Source organism: Armigeres subalbatus, chromosome 3 (genome assembly GCF_024139115.2).
Source record: "Armigeres subalbatus isolate Guangzhou_Male chromosome 3, GZ_Asu_2, whole genome shotgun sequence".
NCBI classification, from domain to species: domain Eukaryota; kingdom Metazoa; phylum Arthropoda; class Insecta; order Diptera; family Culicidae; genus Armigeres; species Armigeres subalbatus.
Window position 1 is genome coordinate 350,670,262 of NC_085141.1, and position 19,956 is coordinate 350,690,217.

Below are 19,956 nucleotides of genomic sequence, written 5' to 3' on the forward strand. Positions count from 1 at the left end.
TACCCCTCCCTTCGCCTCATGCCGGACAGACGCGTTCTTTGAAAGAAAACATTATCAACTCCATTCGCCTTTTACCGGACAAATGCATCCATTTAAAGAAAGCGTTACCTCTCCCTTCGCCTTATACCGGGAAGACGTGTTCTTTGAAAGAAGACATTAGTAACTCCTTTCGCCTCATACCGGACAGTAGATATGGTGGGGTTTCAGGTTTTGAAACTCGCAACCCGAATCGAACCCGATTTGGGTTCGATTCGGGTTTGGGTCGAGTTCGGGCTTGAAAATTTAGTACAATATCGGTTACAGGTTTAAAAAATAAAATACTGAAAATTATTTTATTCAGTTTTGTTAATTGTGAGGCTAGTTCGTTGTTTGGGCTTACATTTTTTCAATTTAAAGAGAACCAGAAAATATCTAGTATGAATTTTCCGGTGAAAACTTTTGTGTGGGCTTAAATAATTAAATAATGATGGGTTCAGGTCGAGTACGGGTTTACGAATGCAAAAATTCTCGGGTAGGGGTTGGGTTCGGTTTTGCATTAAATTGCATGAATTCCGCCAAATGGCATTCCGCGGAATGATTTTCGGTGAAAAGGTACATTCCGCGAAATGGCTTTCGGAAAAAAGGTTCATTCCGCGAAATGTGTTTCGGAGAGTTGATACATTCCGTGAAATGTCGTACCGCGAAAAAAAATTCCGCGAGATGTTTTTCGGCGAAATAGTATACAACCGAATGAAGGTATAGCGTGGTATAGCAAAGGATGGAAACTGTGTGGTCTCTATTTCCACCAAGCCCGTTAAACTAAATATTGTACAATTATATCAGAGGGGGAATCAAACTCACGATCTTTAAATCGAGAGCCCTGTATCTTTTCGCTACACCATTTTCTAATGCTTGGAAGTTTAAAATATTCAAAATCAAAAGAAATTTACGAAAGATTTTTCTGAGTAAGGAATTCTCAACGGAATTGCATAAAAATGCCCAAAGATCGGAGGAATTCTGGAAGAAATCAGCGTAGAAATTCTTATAGTATTTTTTGAAGTAATTTTCAGATTAAGTTCCGCAAGTATTTCCAAATGAACTTCCGCAGAAATTCCAGAAAAGGCTTTTGCTCTTTCTAGGGAACATTACTCGGAAATAACTGAATGGATTTTCTTTATTCATTCAGCAGAAATGTTCGTTATAGTTTCCGACGGGTCTATATGATATTTCCTCATGCGCAAATCACAAATAAAATTGAGTAAATTTTGAAAAACTAAATTTAGATTCGAATGAAAATTTCGCTTCAACAGATCGTGACGCGTATTGTCGCCAACTATGCAAGACAACGTCTGCTGGGACAACTAGTAAATAAAAAACAAAAATTATTTTTCTCAAGCATATTTTAAAGCAATTTTTGCGGGGACTCTTAGATGATTTATTAGATAAATTACACTGCACAGGAATTCCAAGAGTACTTAATTGTACGGGGTGCCCAAAACTGTCTACCATGGTTTTAAATTCGTTCAGAGGCATTGCAAATAAGTTTTCTTGACGAAAAGACAAAATTGGTGAAGAAACTAAAAAAAAGTGTCATCCAACAGATCTAAAGCCAATCCAAATCCAATCCAATCCCAATCCAGCAGAACCCAGAACAGTAAGCTTCAACAGGCCCAAGTTCCCAACCTCTTCGTGACTCACTGTCCGAACCGCGCCGGCCAGATGAGCAGCATCTGCCACTGCTGTTCATCTTTGCAGATTCTTGAACTGGCGGTGCTGCTTGGAACCGCAGCAAACCGAAAAGACTCATCGTGTTGTAGCCCTCATTTTTGCGGTCTACCCTTTTTTGCGCACCCAAGAATGAATAATGAAAAGCACGAGCCAACATCATTTTTTTTTATTTCTGCGGCTGCCGTTCGTGTGCCTGGTGGCAGGGATTTTCAGCTGCCGCCGCCTCTCCGCGCGCTGTCGCTGTCCGCTTCCTGAAACGGTCGAGGATAAACAGAAAATCTGTAAAGCGCCCCAAGGCTTCGCCGAGCGGAGACGACGATCGTCCGTCCAGCGCATCGATCGGTGGTGGTCAAAGGGGTCCGCCGTGGTTGGGTCCTTGACTCGCCTTGGTGGGGGTGCGGGCGGTGGATTTGAGGTACGGCGAAATTTGTTCACAAAGCGAGAATACATCGGGGCAGCAGCGTATAGAAGAGAGAGCAGATGGCGCCCCTGCTGTTTGGGTCCGAGCAGTCCATTCATCTGCGCGGGCTCTCGAATTCTAAGTCCCCGGCTGCTGTGGCTTTTCGGTGAGTCAGATTTCCGAGCTTCGTGGATAAATTGCTTCATTAGTTTTAGTTGTCCCAGCTAGCAGCAGCAGCTAGAGCAAAGACAAAGCGTGCAATAATTTTCGAAAAGACCTAAATGGTTTTAACACTCACTCCCGACTCGGTAACGAATGAATTTGGCTTGCAAATTAATGGCTTCCACCGGGTCGTAATGAATAGGAACAACATGGTAACATGCAAACCGCAAACCGGAAAACAACTGCCTTTTCGTTGTTGTCGAATAAATTGGACAAAGAGGGCGCTTCCTTCTGTTGGTTCTGATTATGTTTTTTTTTCTGTGTTTTGGTTGCAGTACAACGTTTTGCCACAAAATAATGATATTTTTCGGGACATTCGATCACTCGACAGTAAAGATAGAATGAAATAGTGTTGCCAACAATACAAATATACTCAAAAATCAAACTGGCAGCAATGGACCGTGAGAAACTGAAGTTACTTACTATAATCAAAAGCAAAAAAAAAAATCAATCAAAACTTCAGCCTACTTGCATCGTCAAGGAAAATCCAATTCCATTAGATTGTTCTGCAGCCATAAACCTTCATAAATTTATGATTTCACCAAAACAATTAAAATCGAATTACCGTTCTGGCTGCTGGTTGTGAACCGCAGCAAGGATGTTTCATTTCGTACCGGTAAATTACCCATCACAGTTGCTGGGTTTGAACTATGGGCGAACGAACGATTGGCTGATGGGGGGCATGACGCGATAATCACTATTATGTATGAAACACACATATGTGACATGTCGGCACGACGACAGCCAGAATTGAAGTAAATCTGAAAATGGTACCGTGTTGTCGTTATTATGCAGTCAAACGCACGTGGCTGTAGCAAACAAGCGGGTGCCGATGATAGCCGTATTAATGTTACACAAATATGGTTTGAGTATATTTGTTCCCATGATAAATTTGAAATTGGACAATACAAAATCAACCAAAATTACTAAAAAGCCAATTAAAACAAAATAAAAATAATAAACAAATTTTTAAATCAAATCAACAAAATTTTAAAATTTTGTTTTTCCCTTTCTCGTTATCTTATTGAAAAATGTTGTTTTTTGCTCAGGGTCCACCCTTTGTGGATTAACCTATTTTTTTCCTATAGCTTTGTACATAATTTCATTATTTTTTTAGATTTTACTTATAAATAGTTGAAAAAAAACATATTTCAAATAATTTGTTTGTTTCCTTTTATTGAAAAAAGTATTTATTTTATTCCCACTACAACATATTCATTCAAATAGGCTGGTTTTTTATCCACATTTGCGATCGTTTGCATACACATGCTGGTCGCCGCGTCGCCCACTTTCTGCCACAATAATGGGTTGAACACTTTACGACAACATACAGCGACGACGACCGCCGTGGTTTGTATCTTGATTTAATTAACTTAATTGATGTCTGTTTATGTATCACATATTGCACGCGCGCGAACGTGTTTACATACATGGCGAGGTGGAGCTGTTGTGGCATGGGTTTTCAAAGTTTTCGATATGGTAGGGACCGGTAGGGGTGCTGTGCCAATTTCCATCTTACTTGTGGTATCTGGAGACGAAAAAAAAACTGAAGCTCTAATTTCAGTGGTTCTTGATGTAGCGAGCACTCACTGCTCGAAAAAATGTCAAAAATGGAGACTTTTTTTTCTACTCATTTGTTGTTTAGACGGTTCACTTCCACTCGACATTTGGACAATAAACTGGAACAGTTACCCTTCAGGACAAGGTAGAGGTGGTTGCTAAATGAGTTTTATATTGTTCCGCGATAAGAGTCTAGCGTTTTGGTCAATTTGTATTAAGTGGATAGGAGAGTTTAGGGATCTAGGTTTGAAGATTAAATTGACTGAAACTTTCTGTGAAGGCAGCCCTTACTTTGCACCGTTTAATGTGGAAAAACGATCCATAAAAAAATGAAAAACGATCCGTAAATAACATCTAAATGTTCCATAAAACGCTACCATAAATCCATAAAATAGTTCGAAAGATTCCATAAAGAATATTTTTATGATCCATAAAACTTTGAAAAATGATCCATAAAAACTATATATTGATCCATAAAATTTCAAATTTGCGCAATTTATATCCTGATGATGATCCATAATTTCAGCCATATGATCCATAATTTTGGTGATATGATCCATAATTTTGATAATGTGATCCATAATGCTTGGAAAGAAGGCCAATGGAACTATATTAATTGATCCACACATTTTATAAAATCTATGGATCATTTATCAAAATTTATGGATCATATCACCAAAACTATGGATCATTTGAACAAAGTTATGGATCAAATGGCCAGAATTATGGATCATATGACTAAAATTATGGATCATATTACTGAAATTATGGATCATCATCACGATAAAAAATGCGCAAATTTGAAGTTTTATGGATCAAAATATAGTTTTTATGGATCATTTTCCAAAGATTTATGGATCATTTGTCATATTTTCATGGGAAAATAGCAAGAATTGTATTGTTTTTCTTGACCATGTTAATGGAACATATTTCCCAATTAATTGCTAAATTTTAGCTTAGTTATGGATCGAAAAATTATTCTTTATGGAATCTCATTAACTATTTTATGGATTTATGGTAGCATTTTAAGGAACATTCAGATGTGATTTATGGATCGTTTTCCAGTTTTTAATGGATCCGTCTTTATAGTTTATATGCAAAAGTATGTTTTGCCAAAGTTTTCTAAGGAAATTGCAAAGAATTTCAAGTCTTAGTGCATGGCTTATATTTTCAACTATATCTCATTAAAGTTCTTCCCAACTCATTGATAACTTCATCAATATTGAAAATAAAATGGAACTGTCTCGATTGCTAGGGCATATGGAACCTTTTGGGTATTTTCTCATAAAAACTAAGGTAGAAATAGCTTAGAGTGTATTTTCATCGCTGTCAGTTTTTCAAAAATTGTAGTAAATGGCGTCATCCGAAAGCAACGGCGAAAATTGATTTTGCGTAAGCACATGAAAAACTCTCTCATCGAGACATCGAAAACAGCGCGGAATCATGCAGTCAACGGTGAGCTGTGCGAATAAATATTATTACGAAACTCTGAGCATCGAGCGGAAGGAGAAATGCGTTAAGAATTGATGTTCTATTAGTGGTCAGGATCACAAGCATGTCGTGGAAGCGTTTAAGCGGAATCCCAATGCGGAATCGGTCAGAGTGGAGGCCAAAAAGTTGAATCTGTTAAAGTTTTTCGTTCAGAGTGCCAAGGACCGGGAGGGACTGCATAACCACAATGTACAGAAGGCTCCAAATAGTGACAAACGGCAAAATATCGCCTGCTGTGAGCATGCTTACAGCGGCACACTAGGAGTTAACTTTCTGAAATCAGTATGGCGAAAGGCATCTAAGGTTCGATTTCTCAATTTTTCTTCGATTTTCCTTCGATCAATTCAAAAAGTAAACAACATTGACGTTTGTCAAAATGCCCCAATTAGCGAACGACATTCGCTAGTTGGGGTAAGGTCGTGCCCCAATTATCGAACGATCACTGTACAAGCTGGCTGTGCACTTATGTTATGGAAGAAAGCTGTCAGTCAGTCAGATTTAATCCGGGAGATAGAAAGTGCTAGCTCTACTGCAGCTCCGCTTATCCATTTCAGATTGCCTGGTATTTCAAGACCATTCATGATTTCATAATGGATCAATAAGCAAAATGTATTTGGATCAATTTTAACTTCCACATATTGCACAACATGTCGTTTGGCATAATGGTAGATTGGCATAGTAGCATATGTGCTGACACACCTTCTAGCAAGATAAATCAGCTTTGAATAAATTTGGCATTGGTCACTAGTTTTAATTTTCGTGTCAATGTATTCGTAAAAGGATTCTTATTTGGTCATGCGATAAGGAAAGTTTTTTTAAAGGAATCTCATACACTCTTTGAAGATCTGAGTCACTTTAAAGGAAAATTCCAAGCCTTTGGAAAGGAGGCTTCCGAGCCTCTTGAAAGGAGGCTTCTGAGCATTTCGAAAGGAGGCTTCCGAGCCTCTTGAAAGGATACTTCCGAGCCTCTTGAAAGGATACTTCCGAGCCTCATGAAAGGAGGCTTCCGAGCCTCTTGAAAGGAACTTTCCGAGCCTCTTGAAAGGAGGCTTCCGAGCCTCTTGAAAGGAAACTTCTTAGCCTCTTGACAGGAGGCTTCCGAGCCTCTTGAAAGGAGGCTTCCGAGTCTCTTGAAAGGAAGCTTCTGAGCCTCTTGAAAGGAGGCTTTCGAACCTCTTGAAAGGAGGCTTCCGAGCCTCTTGAAAGGAGGCTTCCGAGCCTCTTGAAAGGAGGCTTCTGAGCCTCTTGAAAGGAGGCTTCCGAGCCTCTTGAAAGGAGGCTTCCGAGCCTCTTGAAAGGAGGCTTCTGAGCCTCTTGAAAGGAGGCTTCCGAGCCTCTTGAAAGGAGGCTTCCGAGCCTCTTGAAAGGAGGCTTCCGAGCCTCTTGGAAGGACGCTTCCAAGCCTCTTGAAAGAAGGTATTCTGGGCCTTTTGAAAGGTGGCTTCCGAGGCTCTTGAAAGGAGGCTTCCGAGCCTCTTGAAAAGAGGCTTTCGAGCCTCTTGAAAAAAGGCTTCCGACCCTCTTGAAAAGAGGCTTCCGAGCCTCTTGAAAGGGAGCTCTTAAAAGAAAGCTTCCGAGCCTCTTGAAAGGAGGCTTTCGAGCCCTATTGAAGGGAGGCTTTCGAGCCTTTTGAAAGGAGGGTTTCAAGCCTTATTGAAAGGAGGCTTCCGAGCCTCTTAGAAAGAAGGCTTTCGAGCATCTTGGAAGGAGGGTTCCGAGCCTCTTCAAAGGAGGGTTCCGAGCCTCTTGAAAGGAGGCTTCCGAGCCACTTGAAAGGAGACTTCCGAAACTGTTGAAAGGAGGCTTCCGAGTCTCTTGAAAGGAGACTTCCGAGCCTCTTGAAAGGGAGCTCTTAAAAGAAAGCTTCCGAGCCTCTTGGAAGGAGGCTTCCGAGCCTCTAGAAAGGAGGCTTTCGAGCCCTATTGAAGGGAGGCTTTCGAGCCTTTTGGAAGGAGGGTTTCGAGCCTCTTGAAAGGAGGCTTCCGAGCCTCTTGAAATTAATCTTCCGAGTCTCTTGAAAGGAGGCTTTTGAACCTTTTCAAAGGAAGTTCTTGAGCCTCTTGAAAATAAGCTTCCGAGCTTCTTGAAAAAAGGCTTCTGATCTTTTTGAAAGGAGGCTTCCAAGCTTCTTGAAAAAAGGCTTCCGAGCTTCTTGATAAAAAAGGCTTCCGAGCCTCTTGAAAGGAGGCTTCCGAGCCTCTTGAAAGAAGGCTTCCGAGCCTCTGGAAAAGAGGATTCCGAGCCTCTTGAAAGAAGACCTCCGAGCCTCTTGAAAGGAGGCTTCCGAGCCACTTGAAAGGAGGCTTCCGAGCCTCTTGAAGGGAGGCTTCCGAGCCTTTTGAAAGGAGGCTTCCGAGCCTCTTGAAAGGAGGCTTCCGAGCCTCTTGAAAGGAGGCTTCCGAGCCTCTTGAAAGGAGGCTTCCGAGCCTCTTGAAAGGAGGCTTCCGAGCCTCTTGAAAGAGGCTTCCCGAGCCTCTTGAAATGGGACTTTCAGCCTTCGTAAAGGAGGCTTCCGAGCCTCTTGAAAGGAAGCCTGAGCCTCTTGAAAGGAGGCCTGAGCCTCTTGAAAGGAGGCTTCTGAGCCTCTTGAAAGGAAGCTTCTGAGCCTCTTGAAAGAGGCTCCCGAGCCTCTTGAAAGGAGGCTTCCGAGCCTCTTGAAAGAAGACTTCCGAGTCTCTTCATAGGAGGCTTCCGAGCCTCTTAGAAAAAGGCCTCCGATGCTTCTTGAAAAGAGGATTTTAAGCCTCTTGAAAGGAAGCTTCTGAGCCTCTTGAAAGGAGGGATCTGAGCCTCTTGAAAGGCGGCTTCCTGGAGCCTCTTGAAAGGAGGCTTCTTAGTATCTTGACACGAGGCTCCCCAGCCCCTTGAAAGGAGGCTTCCGAGCCTCTTGAAAGGAGTCTTCTGATTCTCTTGAAAGAAGGCTTCAAGCCTCTTGAAAGGAGGCTTCCGAGCCTCTTGAAAGGAGGCTTCCGAGCCTCTTGAAAGGAGGCTTCCGAGCCTCTTGAAAGGAGGCTTCCGAGCCTCTTGAAAGGAGGCTTCCGAGCCTCTTGAAAGGAGGCTTCCGAGCCTCTTGGAAGGAGGCTTCCAAGCCTCTTGAAAGGAGGCCTTCTGAGCCTTTTGAAAGGTGGCTTCCGAGGCTCTTGAAAGGAGGCTTCCGAGCCTCTTGAAAGGAGGCTTCCGAGCCTCTTGAAAAAAGGCTTCCGACCCTCTTGAAAAGAGACTTCCAAGCCTCTTGAAATGGAGCTCTTAAAAGAAAGCTTCCGAGCCTCTTGACAGGAGGCTTTCGAGCCTCTTGAAAGGAGGCTTCCGAGCCCTATTAAAAGGAGGCTTTCGAGCCTTATTGAAAGGAGGCTTCCGAGCCTCTTAGACAGAAGGCTTTCTAGCATCTTGGAAGGAGGGTTCCGAGCCTCTTCAAAGGAGGGTTCCGAGCCTCTTGAAAGGAGGCTTCCGAGCCACTTGAAAGGAGACTTCCGAGTCTCTTGAAAGGAGGCTTCCGAATCTCTTGAAAGGAGGCTTCCGAGTCTCTTGAAAGGAGACTTCCGAGCCTCTTGAAAGGGAGCTCTTAAAAGAAAGCTTCCGAGCCTCTTGGAAGGAGGCTTCCGAGCCTCTAGAAAGGAGGCTTTCGAGCCCTATTGAATGGAGGCTTTCGAGCATTTTGAAAGGAGGGCTTCGAGCCTCTTAAAAGGAGACTTTTGAGCCTCTTGAAATGAATCTTCCGAGCCTCTTGAAAGGAGGCTTTTGAACCTTTTCAAAGGAAGTTTTCGAGCCTCTTGAAAAGAGGCTTCCGAGCTTCTTGAAAAAAGGCTTCTGAGCTTTTTTAAAGGAGGCTTCCAAGCTTCTTGAAAAAAGGCTTCCGAGCTTCTTGAAAAAAAAAGGCTTCCGAGCCTCTGGAAAAGAGGATTCCGAGCCTTTTGAAAGAATACCTCCGAGCCTCTTGAAAGGAGGCTTCTGAGCCACTTGAAATGAGGCTTCCGAGCCTCTTGAAGGGAGGCTTCTGAGCCTTTTGAAAGGAGGCTTCCGAGCCTCTTGAAAGGAGGCTTCAAGCCTTTTGAAAGGAGGCTTCTGAGCCTCTTGAAAGGAGGCTTCTGAGCCTCTTGAAAGGAGGCTTCTGAGCCTCTTGAAAGGAGGCTTCCAGGCCTCTTGAAAGGAGGCTTCCAGGCCTCTTGAAAGGAGGCTTCCGAGCCTCTTGAAAGGAGGCTTGAGCCTCTTGAAGGAGGCTTCCTGAGCCTCTTGAAAGGAGGCTTCCTGAGCCTCTTGAAAGGAGGCTTCTGAGCCTCTTGAAAGGAGGCTTCCTGAGCCTCTTGAAAGGAGGCCTGAGCCTCTTGAAAGGAGGCTTCTGAGCCTCTTGAAAGGAGGCTTCCTGAGCCTCTTGAAAGGAGGCTTCCGAGCCTCTTGAAAGGAGGCTTCCGAGCCTCTTGAAGGAGGCTTCCGGGCCTCTTGAAGGAGGCTTCGAGCCTCTTGAAGGAGGCTTGGGCCTCTTGAAAGGAGGCTTCGAGCCTCTTGAAGGAGGCTTCCAGGCCTCTTGAAAGGGAGGCTTCCAGGCCTCTTGAAAGGAGGCCTGAGCCTCTTGAAAGGAGGCTTCTGAGCCTCTTGAAAGGAGGCTTCCGAGCCTCTTGAAAGGAGGCTTCTGAGGCCTCTTGAAAGGAGGCTTCCTGAGCCTCTTGAAAGGAGGCTTCCTGAGCCTCTTGAAAGGAGGCTTCTGAGCCTCTTGAAAGGAGGCTCTGAGCCTCTTGAAAGGAGGCTTCCGAGCCTCTTGAAAGGAGGCTTCCAGGCCTCTTGAAAGGAGGCTTCCAGGCCTCTTGAAGGAGGCTTCCAGGCCTCTTGAAAGGAGGCTTCCAGGCCTCTTGAAAGGAGGCTGGGCCTCTTGAAGGAGGCTTCCAGGCCTCTTGAAGGAGGCTTCCAGCCTCTTGAAGGAGGCTTGAGCCTCTTGAAGGAGGCTTCTGAGCCTCTTGAAGGAGGCTTCCAGGCCTCTTGAAGGAGGCTTCCAGGCCTCTTGAAAGGAGGCTTCCGAGCCTCTTGAAAGGAGGCTTCTGAGCCTCTTGAAAGGAGGCTTCCTGAGCCTCTTGAAAGGAGGCTTCCTGAGCCTCTTGAAGGAGGCTCTGAGTCTCTTGAAAGGAGGCCTGAGCCTCTTGAAGGAGGCTTCCTGAGCTCTTGAAAGGAGGCTTCCTGAGCCTCTTGAAAGGAGGCCTGAGCCTCTTGAAAGGAGGCTTCTGAGCCTCTTGAAAGGAGGCTTCCTGAGCCTCTTGAAAGGAGGCTCTGAGCCTCTTGAAAGGAGGCCTGAGCCTCTTGAAAGGAGGCTTCCTGAGCCTCTTGAAAGGAGGCTTCCTGAGCCTCTTGAAAGGAGGCTTCCTGAGCCTCTTGAAAGGAGGCTTCTGAGCCTCTTGAAAGGAGGCTTCGAGCCTCTTGAAAGGAGGCTCTGAGCCTCTTGAAAGGAGGCTTCCTGAGCCTCTTGAAAGGAGGCTCTGAGCCTCTTGAAAGGAGGCTTCCTGAGCCTCTTGAAAGGAGGCTTCCTGAGCCTCTTGAAAGGAGGCTCTGAGCTCTTGAAAGGAGGCTCTGAGCCTCTTGAAAGGAGGCTTCTGAGCCTCTTGAAAGGAGGCTTCCAGAGCCTCTTGAAAGGAGGCTTCTGAGCCTCTTGAAAGGAGGCTTCCGAGCCTCTTGAAAGGAGGCCTGAGCCTCTTGAAAGGAGGCTTCTGAGCCTCTTGAAAGGAGGCCTGAGCCTCTTGAAAGGAGGCTCTGAGCCTCTTGAAAGGAGGCTTCCGGGCCTCTTGAAAGGAGGCTTCTTGGTATCTTGAAAGGAGGCTTCCAGGCCTCTTGAAGGAGGCTTCCAGGCCTCTTGAAAGGAGGCTTCCAGGCCTCTTGAAAGGAAGCTTCTTAGCCTCTTGAAAGGAGGCTTTCGAGCCTCTTGAGAAGAGGACCAACATTTCATAAGGGCGAGCCTGCTTTTGTAAACAAGAGCTTCTCACGTCTTTGGTAGGCACAATTGTGCCCACTCACGCAATTCAGCGCCATTTATTGAAGCTCTTGTTTACAAAAGCAGAATCGCCCTTTTGAAATGTTTGTGCTGCTATGAATATTTTTTTTAATCCAAGCATTTGCTCGGTTTAAGGCAAGGAAAGATATGATCCAGTTTCGCCCTTTTGAAATGCTGGTGCCGATATTTTGGCTTGTCTTCTGCTCATCCTTCTGTCATCCCTCAAAGCCAGCCTAGGTCTGAAAGTCTCCTTAAAAAAGACAATAAAAAATCCCGCAAAGATGAGATCATATCTCCTCTTGCATCGAACCGAGCAAATGCCTGAATTGAATGAAGGAATTACATCATCTTTTGTATTCAGTCGGGCAAATACTTTCCTTGAAAGAAGGAATCATACCTTTCCTCGTCTTAAAATGAGTAAATGCCCGAATTGAAAGAAGGGACCATATAATCTCTTGTCTTTTTCCGAGTAAAAGATATGGTAAGAGGAAAATGCAGATATAAAAAACTGCATCTCTCTTATGATGTAAAAGCGACAATAATTAAAAAAAACACACGCGCAATATATATGAAGAATAGTTTGTTTGTTACGCAACTATTATGCCAAATGACTATTGTACTAAACGACATTATGCCAAACAGCCGTTCCGGCAATCGACCTTCATGCAAACGGCATTAAACCAAATGACTTACCACTCTCGTAGGTAAAATGAGTGCGGAACGATTTTTTAAGCCAGTCAGAAAATCTCAACCTATGTTTCTCCTAAACTAGAGCTGAGCATGCTCAATTGCTAACGTACGTCATTAGATTCGTGGTGTTGGAATAATTAATGGATTACAAATCCGTTCTGATAATCCGAAATTGTCTGCTACACAGAAAGTTGGACAGTGATGCCTGCTACAATGAAAGTTGGACGAGCAAAAAGCAATGTTACATGATTGTAGTGGGAATTGTAAACGGATTTGAAGAAGTCGACAAAGAGCTCGAAATTTCGAAATCATGATGCGTTTTGTCGTCGAAGCTCATTTCCACATTATTACACGAAAATCGTTTTCATCTACGCTTATGACAGGCCCGCAAAATGTGCTTTTGGTGACGATCGGTGGGTGAAGTCGATGATGGCGCTTCTCACAATTTAATCTTACTGCTGTTAATAACAAAGGCCAAGCCAAGAAGGCGTCCATTAGTTTTGCGCACATTACAGATCTGTTTTATCCCATAAGAGATCATAATCTTGGTGAACGCAAGCTCCTATGTAAAAATCCAAATCCTCGTCATAACACCAGCCTCAGATGAGCTCCGCATAATTTATCATACTGAAACACTTCTACGAAGTAACTTAAATCACCTCACCTACATTTGCAATGCACTGTTGCTGTTGCAGTTAGTTTTGTGAGCACTGGCGATAGATTGCTAGTCTGAGAAAACGACGAGTTTGATTGTTGTCCTGTTCTAGGATTCTTCCACGCGAGGTTTATCAAACCGATTTTAGCAACTAGCAGACAACATTGCGATATCAAACCTCACATAAACGATTCCAGTTAAGTTTGATTTCGTTATTATGAAATGTGTTGTCTTGTTACTGGACTCACTTACATGCTACACAAGCATCATTTGCCAAGAGACTGAAATTGAAAGCCATTGCGTGCACCGCTAGCGTGTCGACATAACTGCGGAGATAATTCCTTTATCAAAGGACTTCAACCGCCACTGTTATAAGTGAACAGAACGACGAACCCACCAGTGCCAGCAGCATCCAGCAAACCCTCTAAAGTGTCAGACTAATTCTGCCACCGTCGTCGATGGCGCTTATGTATCCTTCCCTTCGTGGACAATTACAAAACCATAAAAATTCCAGGACCTACCACCACGGCTGCGGCCACAATCACTGCCGCCTGATGGCCTTCCGATGTCAAAAACCTCTCACCTCTCTGCTCGGGCAAGACATTATAATCGTATTAAAAATGTGTTATGATTGATTCCCAAGCGTCAAGCTGCGTGCGAGGATCAACATGCAAAGCATGTTGTCATGCGATGCCTTATTATGCGTCACATGGTGTGTCTGTCAACTCATACATGGTGCGATCAACGCAAGAATTTTCGATGTAAAATTTCCATTTCATGCTTCCAGCATCATTGCCACTGGATTGCGTCAATATTTGCGCGCATCTCTGTCGCGAGGCGGTCGAAATGACTTACCAGCAAGTCGATAGACGTGGGACTGGCGTTGCTCGAGCGCTCCCTCTCCTCGGAGTCTGTTGACTCAAGTGGGTGATTGAACCAATTGCTGTAGGAACACATAACCGATATGTACTTACCAGGCCGAGTTTGCCGTGTACTAAAGCCGCAAACAATCGGTCCCTTTGTTCCCTTTGCTCGGGTGGCTGATCAAATCCAGACAAATATTTTGCCTCGTTAAATGGTTCGTTGACGACGATCTGTTCAAATCCACATCCAGCAAAATTTTCGACTACTTTGAACCTCTTTGAACAATCCGACATAACGCGCGCTGTCGAATCACCCCTCAGTAGGTCACCTGGAAAGCCGGATTTGAACGAAACGCGATCATCATAAATAATTAAGTGCTTAATTTTGTTCGTTTGGAAGCAAAGCCTGGAATAGATACATCCCCCTGTCCTTTACGAAGAAAAATGTGATTGTTATTGTCACTTGACGTGCACATCAGTTGGCGCAATCTAGAATTCCATTTTTGGGGTTGAACAGTAATGAAAATTAAGGGGATGATGAGACACTTTCCAATTATAATCGACGAACCAAAAGAATCCTTGACACGCAAATCTAGAATAAACATTCAATCCATGGGACGGTTGGTGGACATCCGTTTGCCAGAGTGAGTTGTTGCTATGAGTTTCCTGACCATTAGGAAATGAGGTAATAAATTTGTTCAAATTTGTTCACCCATTCCAAAGATTTAAATGGCAGCTAAAAAATAAGACCGAAAAAAAGGGTTGACTGTAATGAACGTAAAAATATTAGAAACCGGTGGAAACCAATTTGCCTTATTTGTTACTGTATTTGAACAGTCGAGAACTGTATTTTAATTCTACTGAACTCTTCTCCGAAAACGGTTCCCGCCTCCATTGGGACCAAGAACCGCCCGTTCGGTTTCACTTTCGATGCCCATTCGTAGCCGAGCTTATCTCAGATTAATAAATTTTCCACCGAACCCCTTCCCTGTTGCAGCCACTTTCCCCAGTGAGTGACGCTTTTCAGGTGTCCCACATCAGAACGAACCCTGCGCGGTAATGGTTGGCGTCGTTGGCGCAGTCAGTGTTCGGAATTTATATCTGTGTCAGCAGGATCGAATCGTTGCGGGTTTTGTCGTCGTTGGGTTCGGTCGGTCGCGTCGGTGATACAAAGGGACTCGATTGTGCCAAATAAGGATATCGGTTGTTAAATGGTTAGCGGGAACAAAAGCAAACAACGGGACTACCGCTGCGCTCGTTTCAAGTTGGATTTGCTCCAGCCGACGAACGGTGGATTGACCGAACCAAGTGGCTGAACATCGTGTTTACTGTAAACTCGAACTGGCGCTTGTCTTTTGTGCTGCCGAGGTTTACCGCACACGAAGTAGTTTGTTGGAGCGGTAATATTGGAACCCCAAAATCAAAGCTCAATAATTTAAAAATTTCAAGCGGGATTTTCTTAAAATTTAATGACAGAATGACAATTGACAGTTGACAGATTTAACTATTCACTTCATCACTAGATTTCAATTTCACTAAAACCACCCTTGCATTATCTTCTCTTCCAGGTGAAAAACCGCACAAATGTGTCGTCTGCCTCAAAGCCTTCAGTCAAAGTTCCAATCTCATCACACACATGCGTAAGCACTCCGGCTACAAGCCCTTTTCATGCGGGCTGTGCGATAAAGCATTCCAGCGGAAAGTGGATCTGCGTCGTCATCGCGAGGGTCAACACGGTGAAATCATTGGCAGCGGTGTCTCACCGAACGGCAGCAGCACCACTTTTCCGGCGAACGAAGACTACAAATCGCCGAATATCACCGTTGTGGGTGCTGGCGGTAGTCCCTCCAGTCCCGACCTGCATCGCAGCTCGCCAACGAGTCATCAATCGGCGGCCATGGCGGCCGTCGCTGCAGCGGCTGTGGCGGCGGCTGCCGCAGCAGGCTTCCATCACAACCAAAGCCACCAGCACGCGGTCGGAGCTCATCATCGCAATCACAATCACAATCACCACGCGGACATTAAAATGGAAGTTAGCAGCAGTTGTTCATGATTCTACCCGAGCTGGGACCGGCTCCCGTCGATGACGCCGATTTAGTGTATTTTCCTACCTAAGCCTACCTTTTTTCAGAAACACACTCAGTCCGTTTCACAAACCCCGAGTCTAATGACTTTTTTTTTTAAATTTTGAACAAGCAGAAAAAAGAGATACAAATTCTGACAACAACAGATGTTGCTCAATTTGGGCGCTTCTGCTTCGCCTTGCCTACTGCGTCTCGCTCGTCGGAACACGCGTCAGATGACGTTTCGGCTTTATTCGGATTTCACTTTGTTCTTTCTTCTTCCAACCTAACCTTGTTCGCGACGGCGAAGCGAGACCGAAGGGCATCCGAATTTAAACAATGAAAACGAATCACTTCGTGAAAATCTCCTTAACCTACGCTAATTTGTACATTGTATTCGTACTGGTCAACCGAGTTGTAGACGTACTGTTTAAGTTAATCATTCCTAGGTGTAATTAGTTAATTTTTCTGATCTAGACCAACCAAAGCTAATCGGCCTCTTCCTATCCTGGGAAGTAAACCCTTTTTTGGCTCGACTCTGAAAAAGCGAAGCTTCATACACCAAATTCTACAAACTTGTAAATAATTTTAATTTATTGGAAAATCTAGTTTCTGAACCTAACTTTCACGTACATATTTACATAATGTCTAGTCTTGTTCATATGTTAAAGATAGGAGAACAAAAATCAATCCGGGAACACCTTTCAAGGTGATTCCTCTGGGGAAACGAGAGGCGCTTTTGTTACCGAAAACGATGTAGAAGAATGCACCGGAAGGTCCTTCGCACTTCAAACCACACACTGTAAAAAAACAGCACCCAGCATTTCAATCGTGTAAGCTTCAATTCACACCGTTTGAAGAACCTTCCGGAGCAAATTGCACCGCCGCCACAGCAGCACTTAGTCATGGATAGAGGAGTTCGCACACTTTTATTCATTAAACAGCTACCGAACCAAAGACTCTATTTTGTAAACGCGACAACCGACGACAATCGAAAGCACTTTTGTAATCTTGTACACTGTGTCAAATGCTTGCTTTTCTTTTAGAACTGTTTGTTTTTACTTTTCTTTTACGCCCTTGTCGAACGTACCGCAAACCCGTTCTATTTTTTTTTTATAAAGTCGTACTACTTTTCTACTTAAATCATATTTCGTTTTGTTTCAAATATTGAATTTGCAACCTTTTCGGGATCTGTGTTCGTAATCGAAATTTGTTATTTAGTATTCTAATGGTGGGAACGCGGGAGCGGGAGAAAATCAGCTGAAACGATGATCATCCAAATATTGAACATTAGGTGATAAGTTTTTGTATTTTTAGATAGGTGTAGTCTAAGTTGTACATTTTTGTTAGCTCAATAGCCAGTAGTAATTTATGTTGATAGGATTCATTTTTTGTCATTTTTATTCCATAGATGATGTTCAATTAGTCAAGATTAGGAGACAAGTTAGTGTTTAAACTATTTTACTTAGAAAGTTAGATTTTAGTTTTTTCAATTTAAAGTAAGCAGTTGGTCGTTGTATATTTTTAATACAATGTAGAAACGTGTATAGGATAATACACTTAAAATCAATAAACTTTTTTGAAAAATATGCCACATATTCTGTTTTTTATCCGAAATTCCATATTTTCAATTGGACATATTTTACCTTTCCGTCATACTATGTGAAGTGGTAAGTAGATAAGGGACCGTACACATATCATATTACGTAAGCACTTATGGGGGAAGGGGGTCCGTCATTTTCTTCTCCTTTCTTCTTCTGTGATCTTGTATGTAATACTCTAATATGAAATATTAGGAAAAATTAACCTTCCAGGTGGTTTGTACGCTCGGAAGCCTCCTTTCAAGAGGCTCGGAAGCATCCTTTCAAGAGGCTCGGAAGCTGTGGGGTTTGAGTAAGTTACCATCAGCGTGTGATGATATATTACCACCTCAGTGTGTCAATCGGTGAGCAGCAAGCCATGACTCGGCCTCTTCTCGTCCGATCTCCGTGGCGTGCGAAGAAGAGCCACACATTTTGGCGATCCTGCCAGGTTGTTGTTTTTGTATCCTGACGCTGATTTCAAAAGGTGAGTTGAATTCAAGTGGCTAATATGCGAAAAGATACAGTATTTAAATGGAAAGTGGATTGTGGTTTGTAAAATCACAAAGCGCGTCGGGATGACCGCAGGAAAATGGATTGTGGTTTGTAAAATCACAAAGCGCGTCGGAATGACCGCTGGAAAATGGATTGTGGTTTGTAAAATCACAAAGCGCGTCGAGATGACCGCTGGAAAATGGATTGTGGTTTGAAAATCACAAAGCGAGTCTGGGAGACCGCTGGAAAATGGATTGTGGTTTGGAAAATCACAAAGCGCGTCGGGATGACCGCTGGAAAATGGATTGTGGTTTGGAAAATCACAAAGCAAGTTTGAGAGACCGCTAGAAAATGGATTGTGGTTTGGAAAATCACAAAGCAAGTTTGAGAGACCGCTGGAAAATGGATTGTGGTTTGGAAAATCACAAAGCGCGTCGGGATGACCGCTGGAAAATGGTTTGAGGTTTGGAAAATCACAAAGCGAGTCTGGGAGACCGCTGGAAAATGGATTGTGGTTTGTAAAATCACAAAACCCCCGGGATGACCGTTGGAAAATGGTTTGAGGTTTGGAAAATCACAAACCGCGTCTGGGAGACCGCTGGAAAATGGATTGTGTTTTGGAAAATCACAAAGCGAAATTGGGAGACCGCTGGAAAATGGATTGTGGTTTGAAAAATCACAAAGCGTGTTATAGAGACCGCTGGAAAATGGAATGTGGCTTGGAAAACCGTAAAGCGCGCCTGAGAGACTGCCGAAAAAAGGATTGACAATCTATAAAATCCCAGGGTGAGTCCGGGAAGTATAGATTTTGGTTAACATAAATTTATATAATTGACAGTGTTTAGCTTATTCTAACGAAATCTGAGAGATATGCAGAACTATCATATGCGACAAAGATGTTTGGAAAGCGAAATAGATTACATATCTTGAAGTTTATTTTGGGATTTACTGACTTAGTAGTCATAGCAGAATTGCCCGTTGAATCAGATATCCAAAATTCACGAAGTTAAAAAAAAACGTTGCCAGCTTTCACAAAGCTATTAGTTTGGAGTTGTTGGATAATAGTACTAGTTACCAAAAATCTAAAATTGAGGTATCGCTATCTTTATTAAATAAATATTATTTTCTAGGCGGTTGTTCGGAAGTTTAACATCGACATGTTGTAGGTCAGCTTGATGGTGCTACTACAAACGAGTCTGATAGTTGGACTAATTGGGCAGAATAAGTTATTTTGATTATTGCTGCGATCTATAACGTGCCTTGAGTGATCAACATCATAATAACCAGATACCAACGTTGTTATGCAATTTAAAATCGTGGGTCAGTCAAGTTTATTTTGGAGTTCAGTTTTCAAATGTCTTACGAAAATGACTTTGAAAAAAAAAACATTCGTCCTATGCTAAAGGATTTTTTTGTTCCTTTTTTGTGAGAGAATAAGGGGAATGTGGGGTTTGAGTAAGTTACCATCAGCGTGTGATTATATATTACCACTTCAGTGTGTCAATCGGTGAGCAGCAAGCCATGACTCGGCCTCTTCTCGTCCGATCTCCGTGGCGTGCACACGCACCGAAGAAGAGCCAAACAGAAGCCTCCTTTCAAGAGGCTCGGAAGCCTCCTTTCAAGAGGCTCGGAAGCCTCCTTTCAAGAGGCTCGGAAGCCTCCTTTCAAGAGGCTCGGAAGCCTCCTTTCAAGAGGCTCGGAAGCCTCCTTTCAAGAGGCTCAGAAGCCTCCTTTCAAGAGGCTCAGAAGCCTCCTTTCAAGAGGCTCAGAAGCCTCCTTTCAAGAGGCTCAGAAGCCTCCTTTCAAGAGGCTCAGGAAGCCTCCTTTCAAGAGGCTCGGAAGCCTCCTTTCAAGAGGCTCAGAAGCCTCCTTTCAAGAGGCTCAGGCCTCCTTTCAAGAGGCTCAGAAGCCTCCTTTCAAGAGGCTCAGGCCTCCTTTCAAGAGGCTCAGGCCTCCTTTCAAGAGGCCTCAAGCCTTCTTTCAAGAGGCTCAGGCCTCCTTTCAAGAGGCTCAGAAGCCTCCTTTCAAGAGGCTCAGAGCCTCCTTTCAAGAGGCTCAGAAGCCTCCTTTCAAGAGGCTCAGAAGCCTCCTTTCAAGAGGCTCAGAAGCCTCCTTTCAAGAGGCCTCAGGAAGCCTCCTTTCAAGAGGCTCAGAAGCCTCCTTTCAAGAGGCTCAGAGCCTCCTTTCAAGAGGCCTGGAAGCCTCCTTTCAAGAGGCTCAGAAGCCTCCTTTCAAGAGGCCTGGAAGCCTCCTTTCAAG

General features: G+C 43.8%; 1 protein-coding gene across 1 annotated transcript in view; it reads left to right on the top strand.

Annotated features, from left to right (window-relative positions):
• The window catches only part of LOC134223172 (zinc finger protein sens), a 54,525-nt gene extending 37,399 nt beyond the window's left edge, over window positions 1-17,126 (top strand). The window contains exon 6 of the mRNA XM_062702320.1: window positions 15,128-17,126. Within this exon, the coding sequence (XP_062558304.1) occupies window positions 15,128-15,612 (485 nt within the window). The 3' untranslated portion in view covers window positions 15,613-17,126. The remainder of the gene's footprint in view (window positions 1-15,127) is intronic.
• The last annotated feature ends 2,830 nt before the right edge of the window (window positions 17,127-19,956 follow it).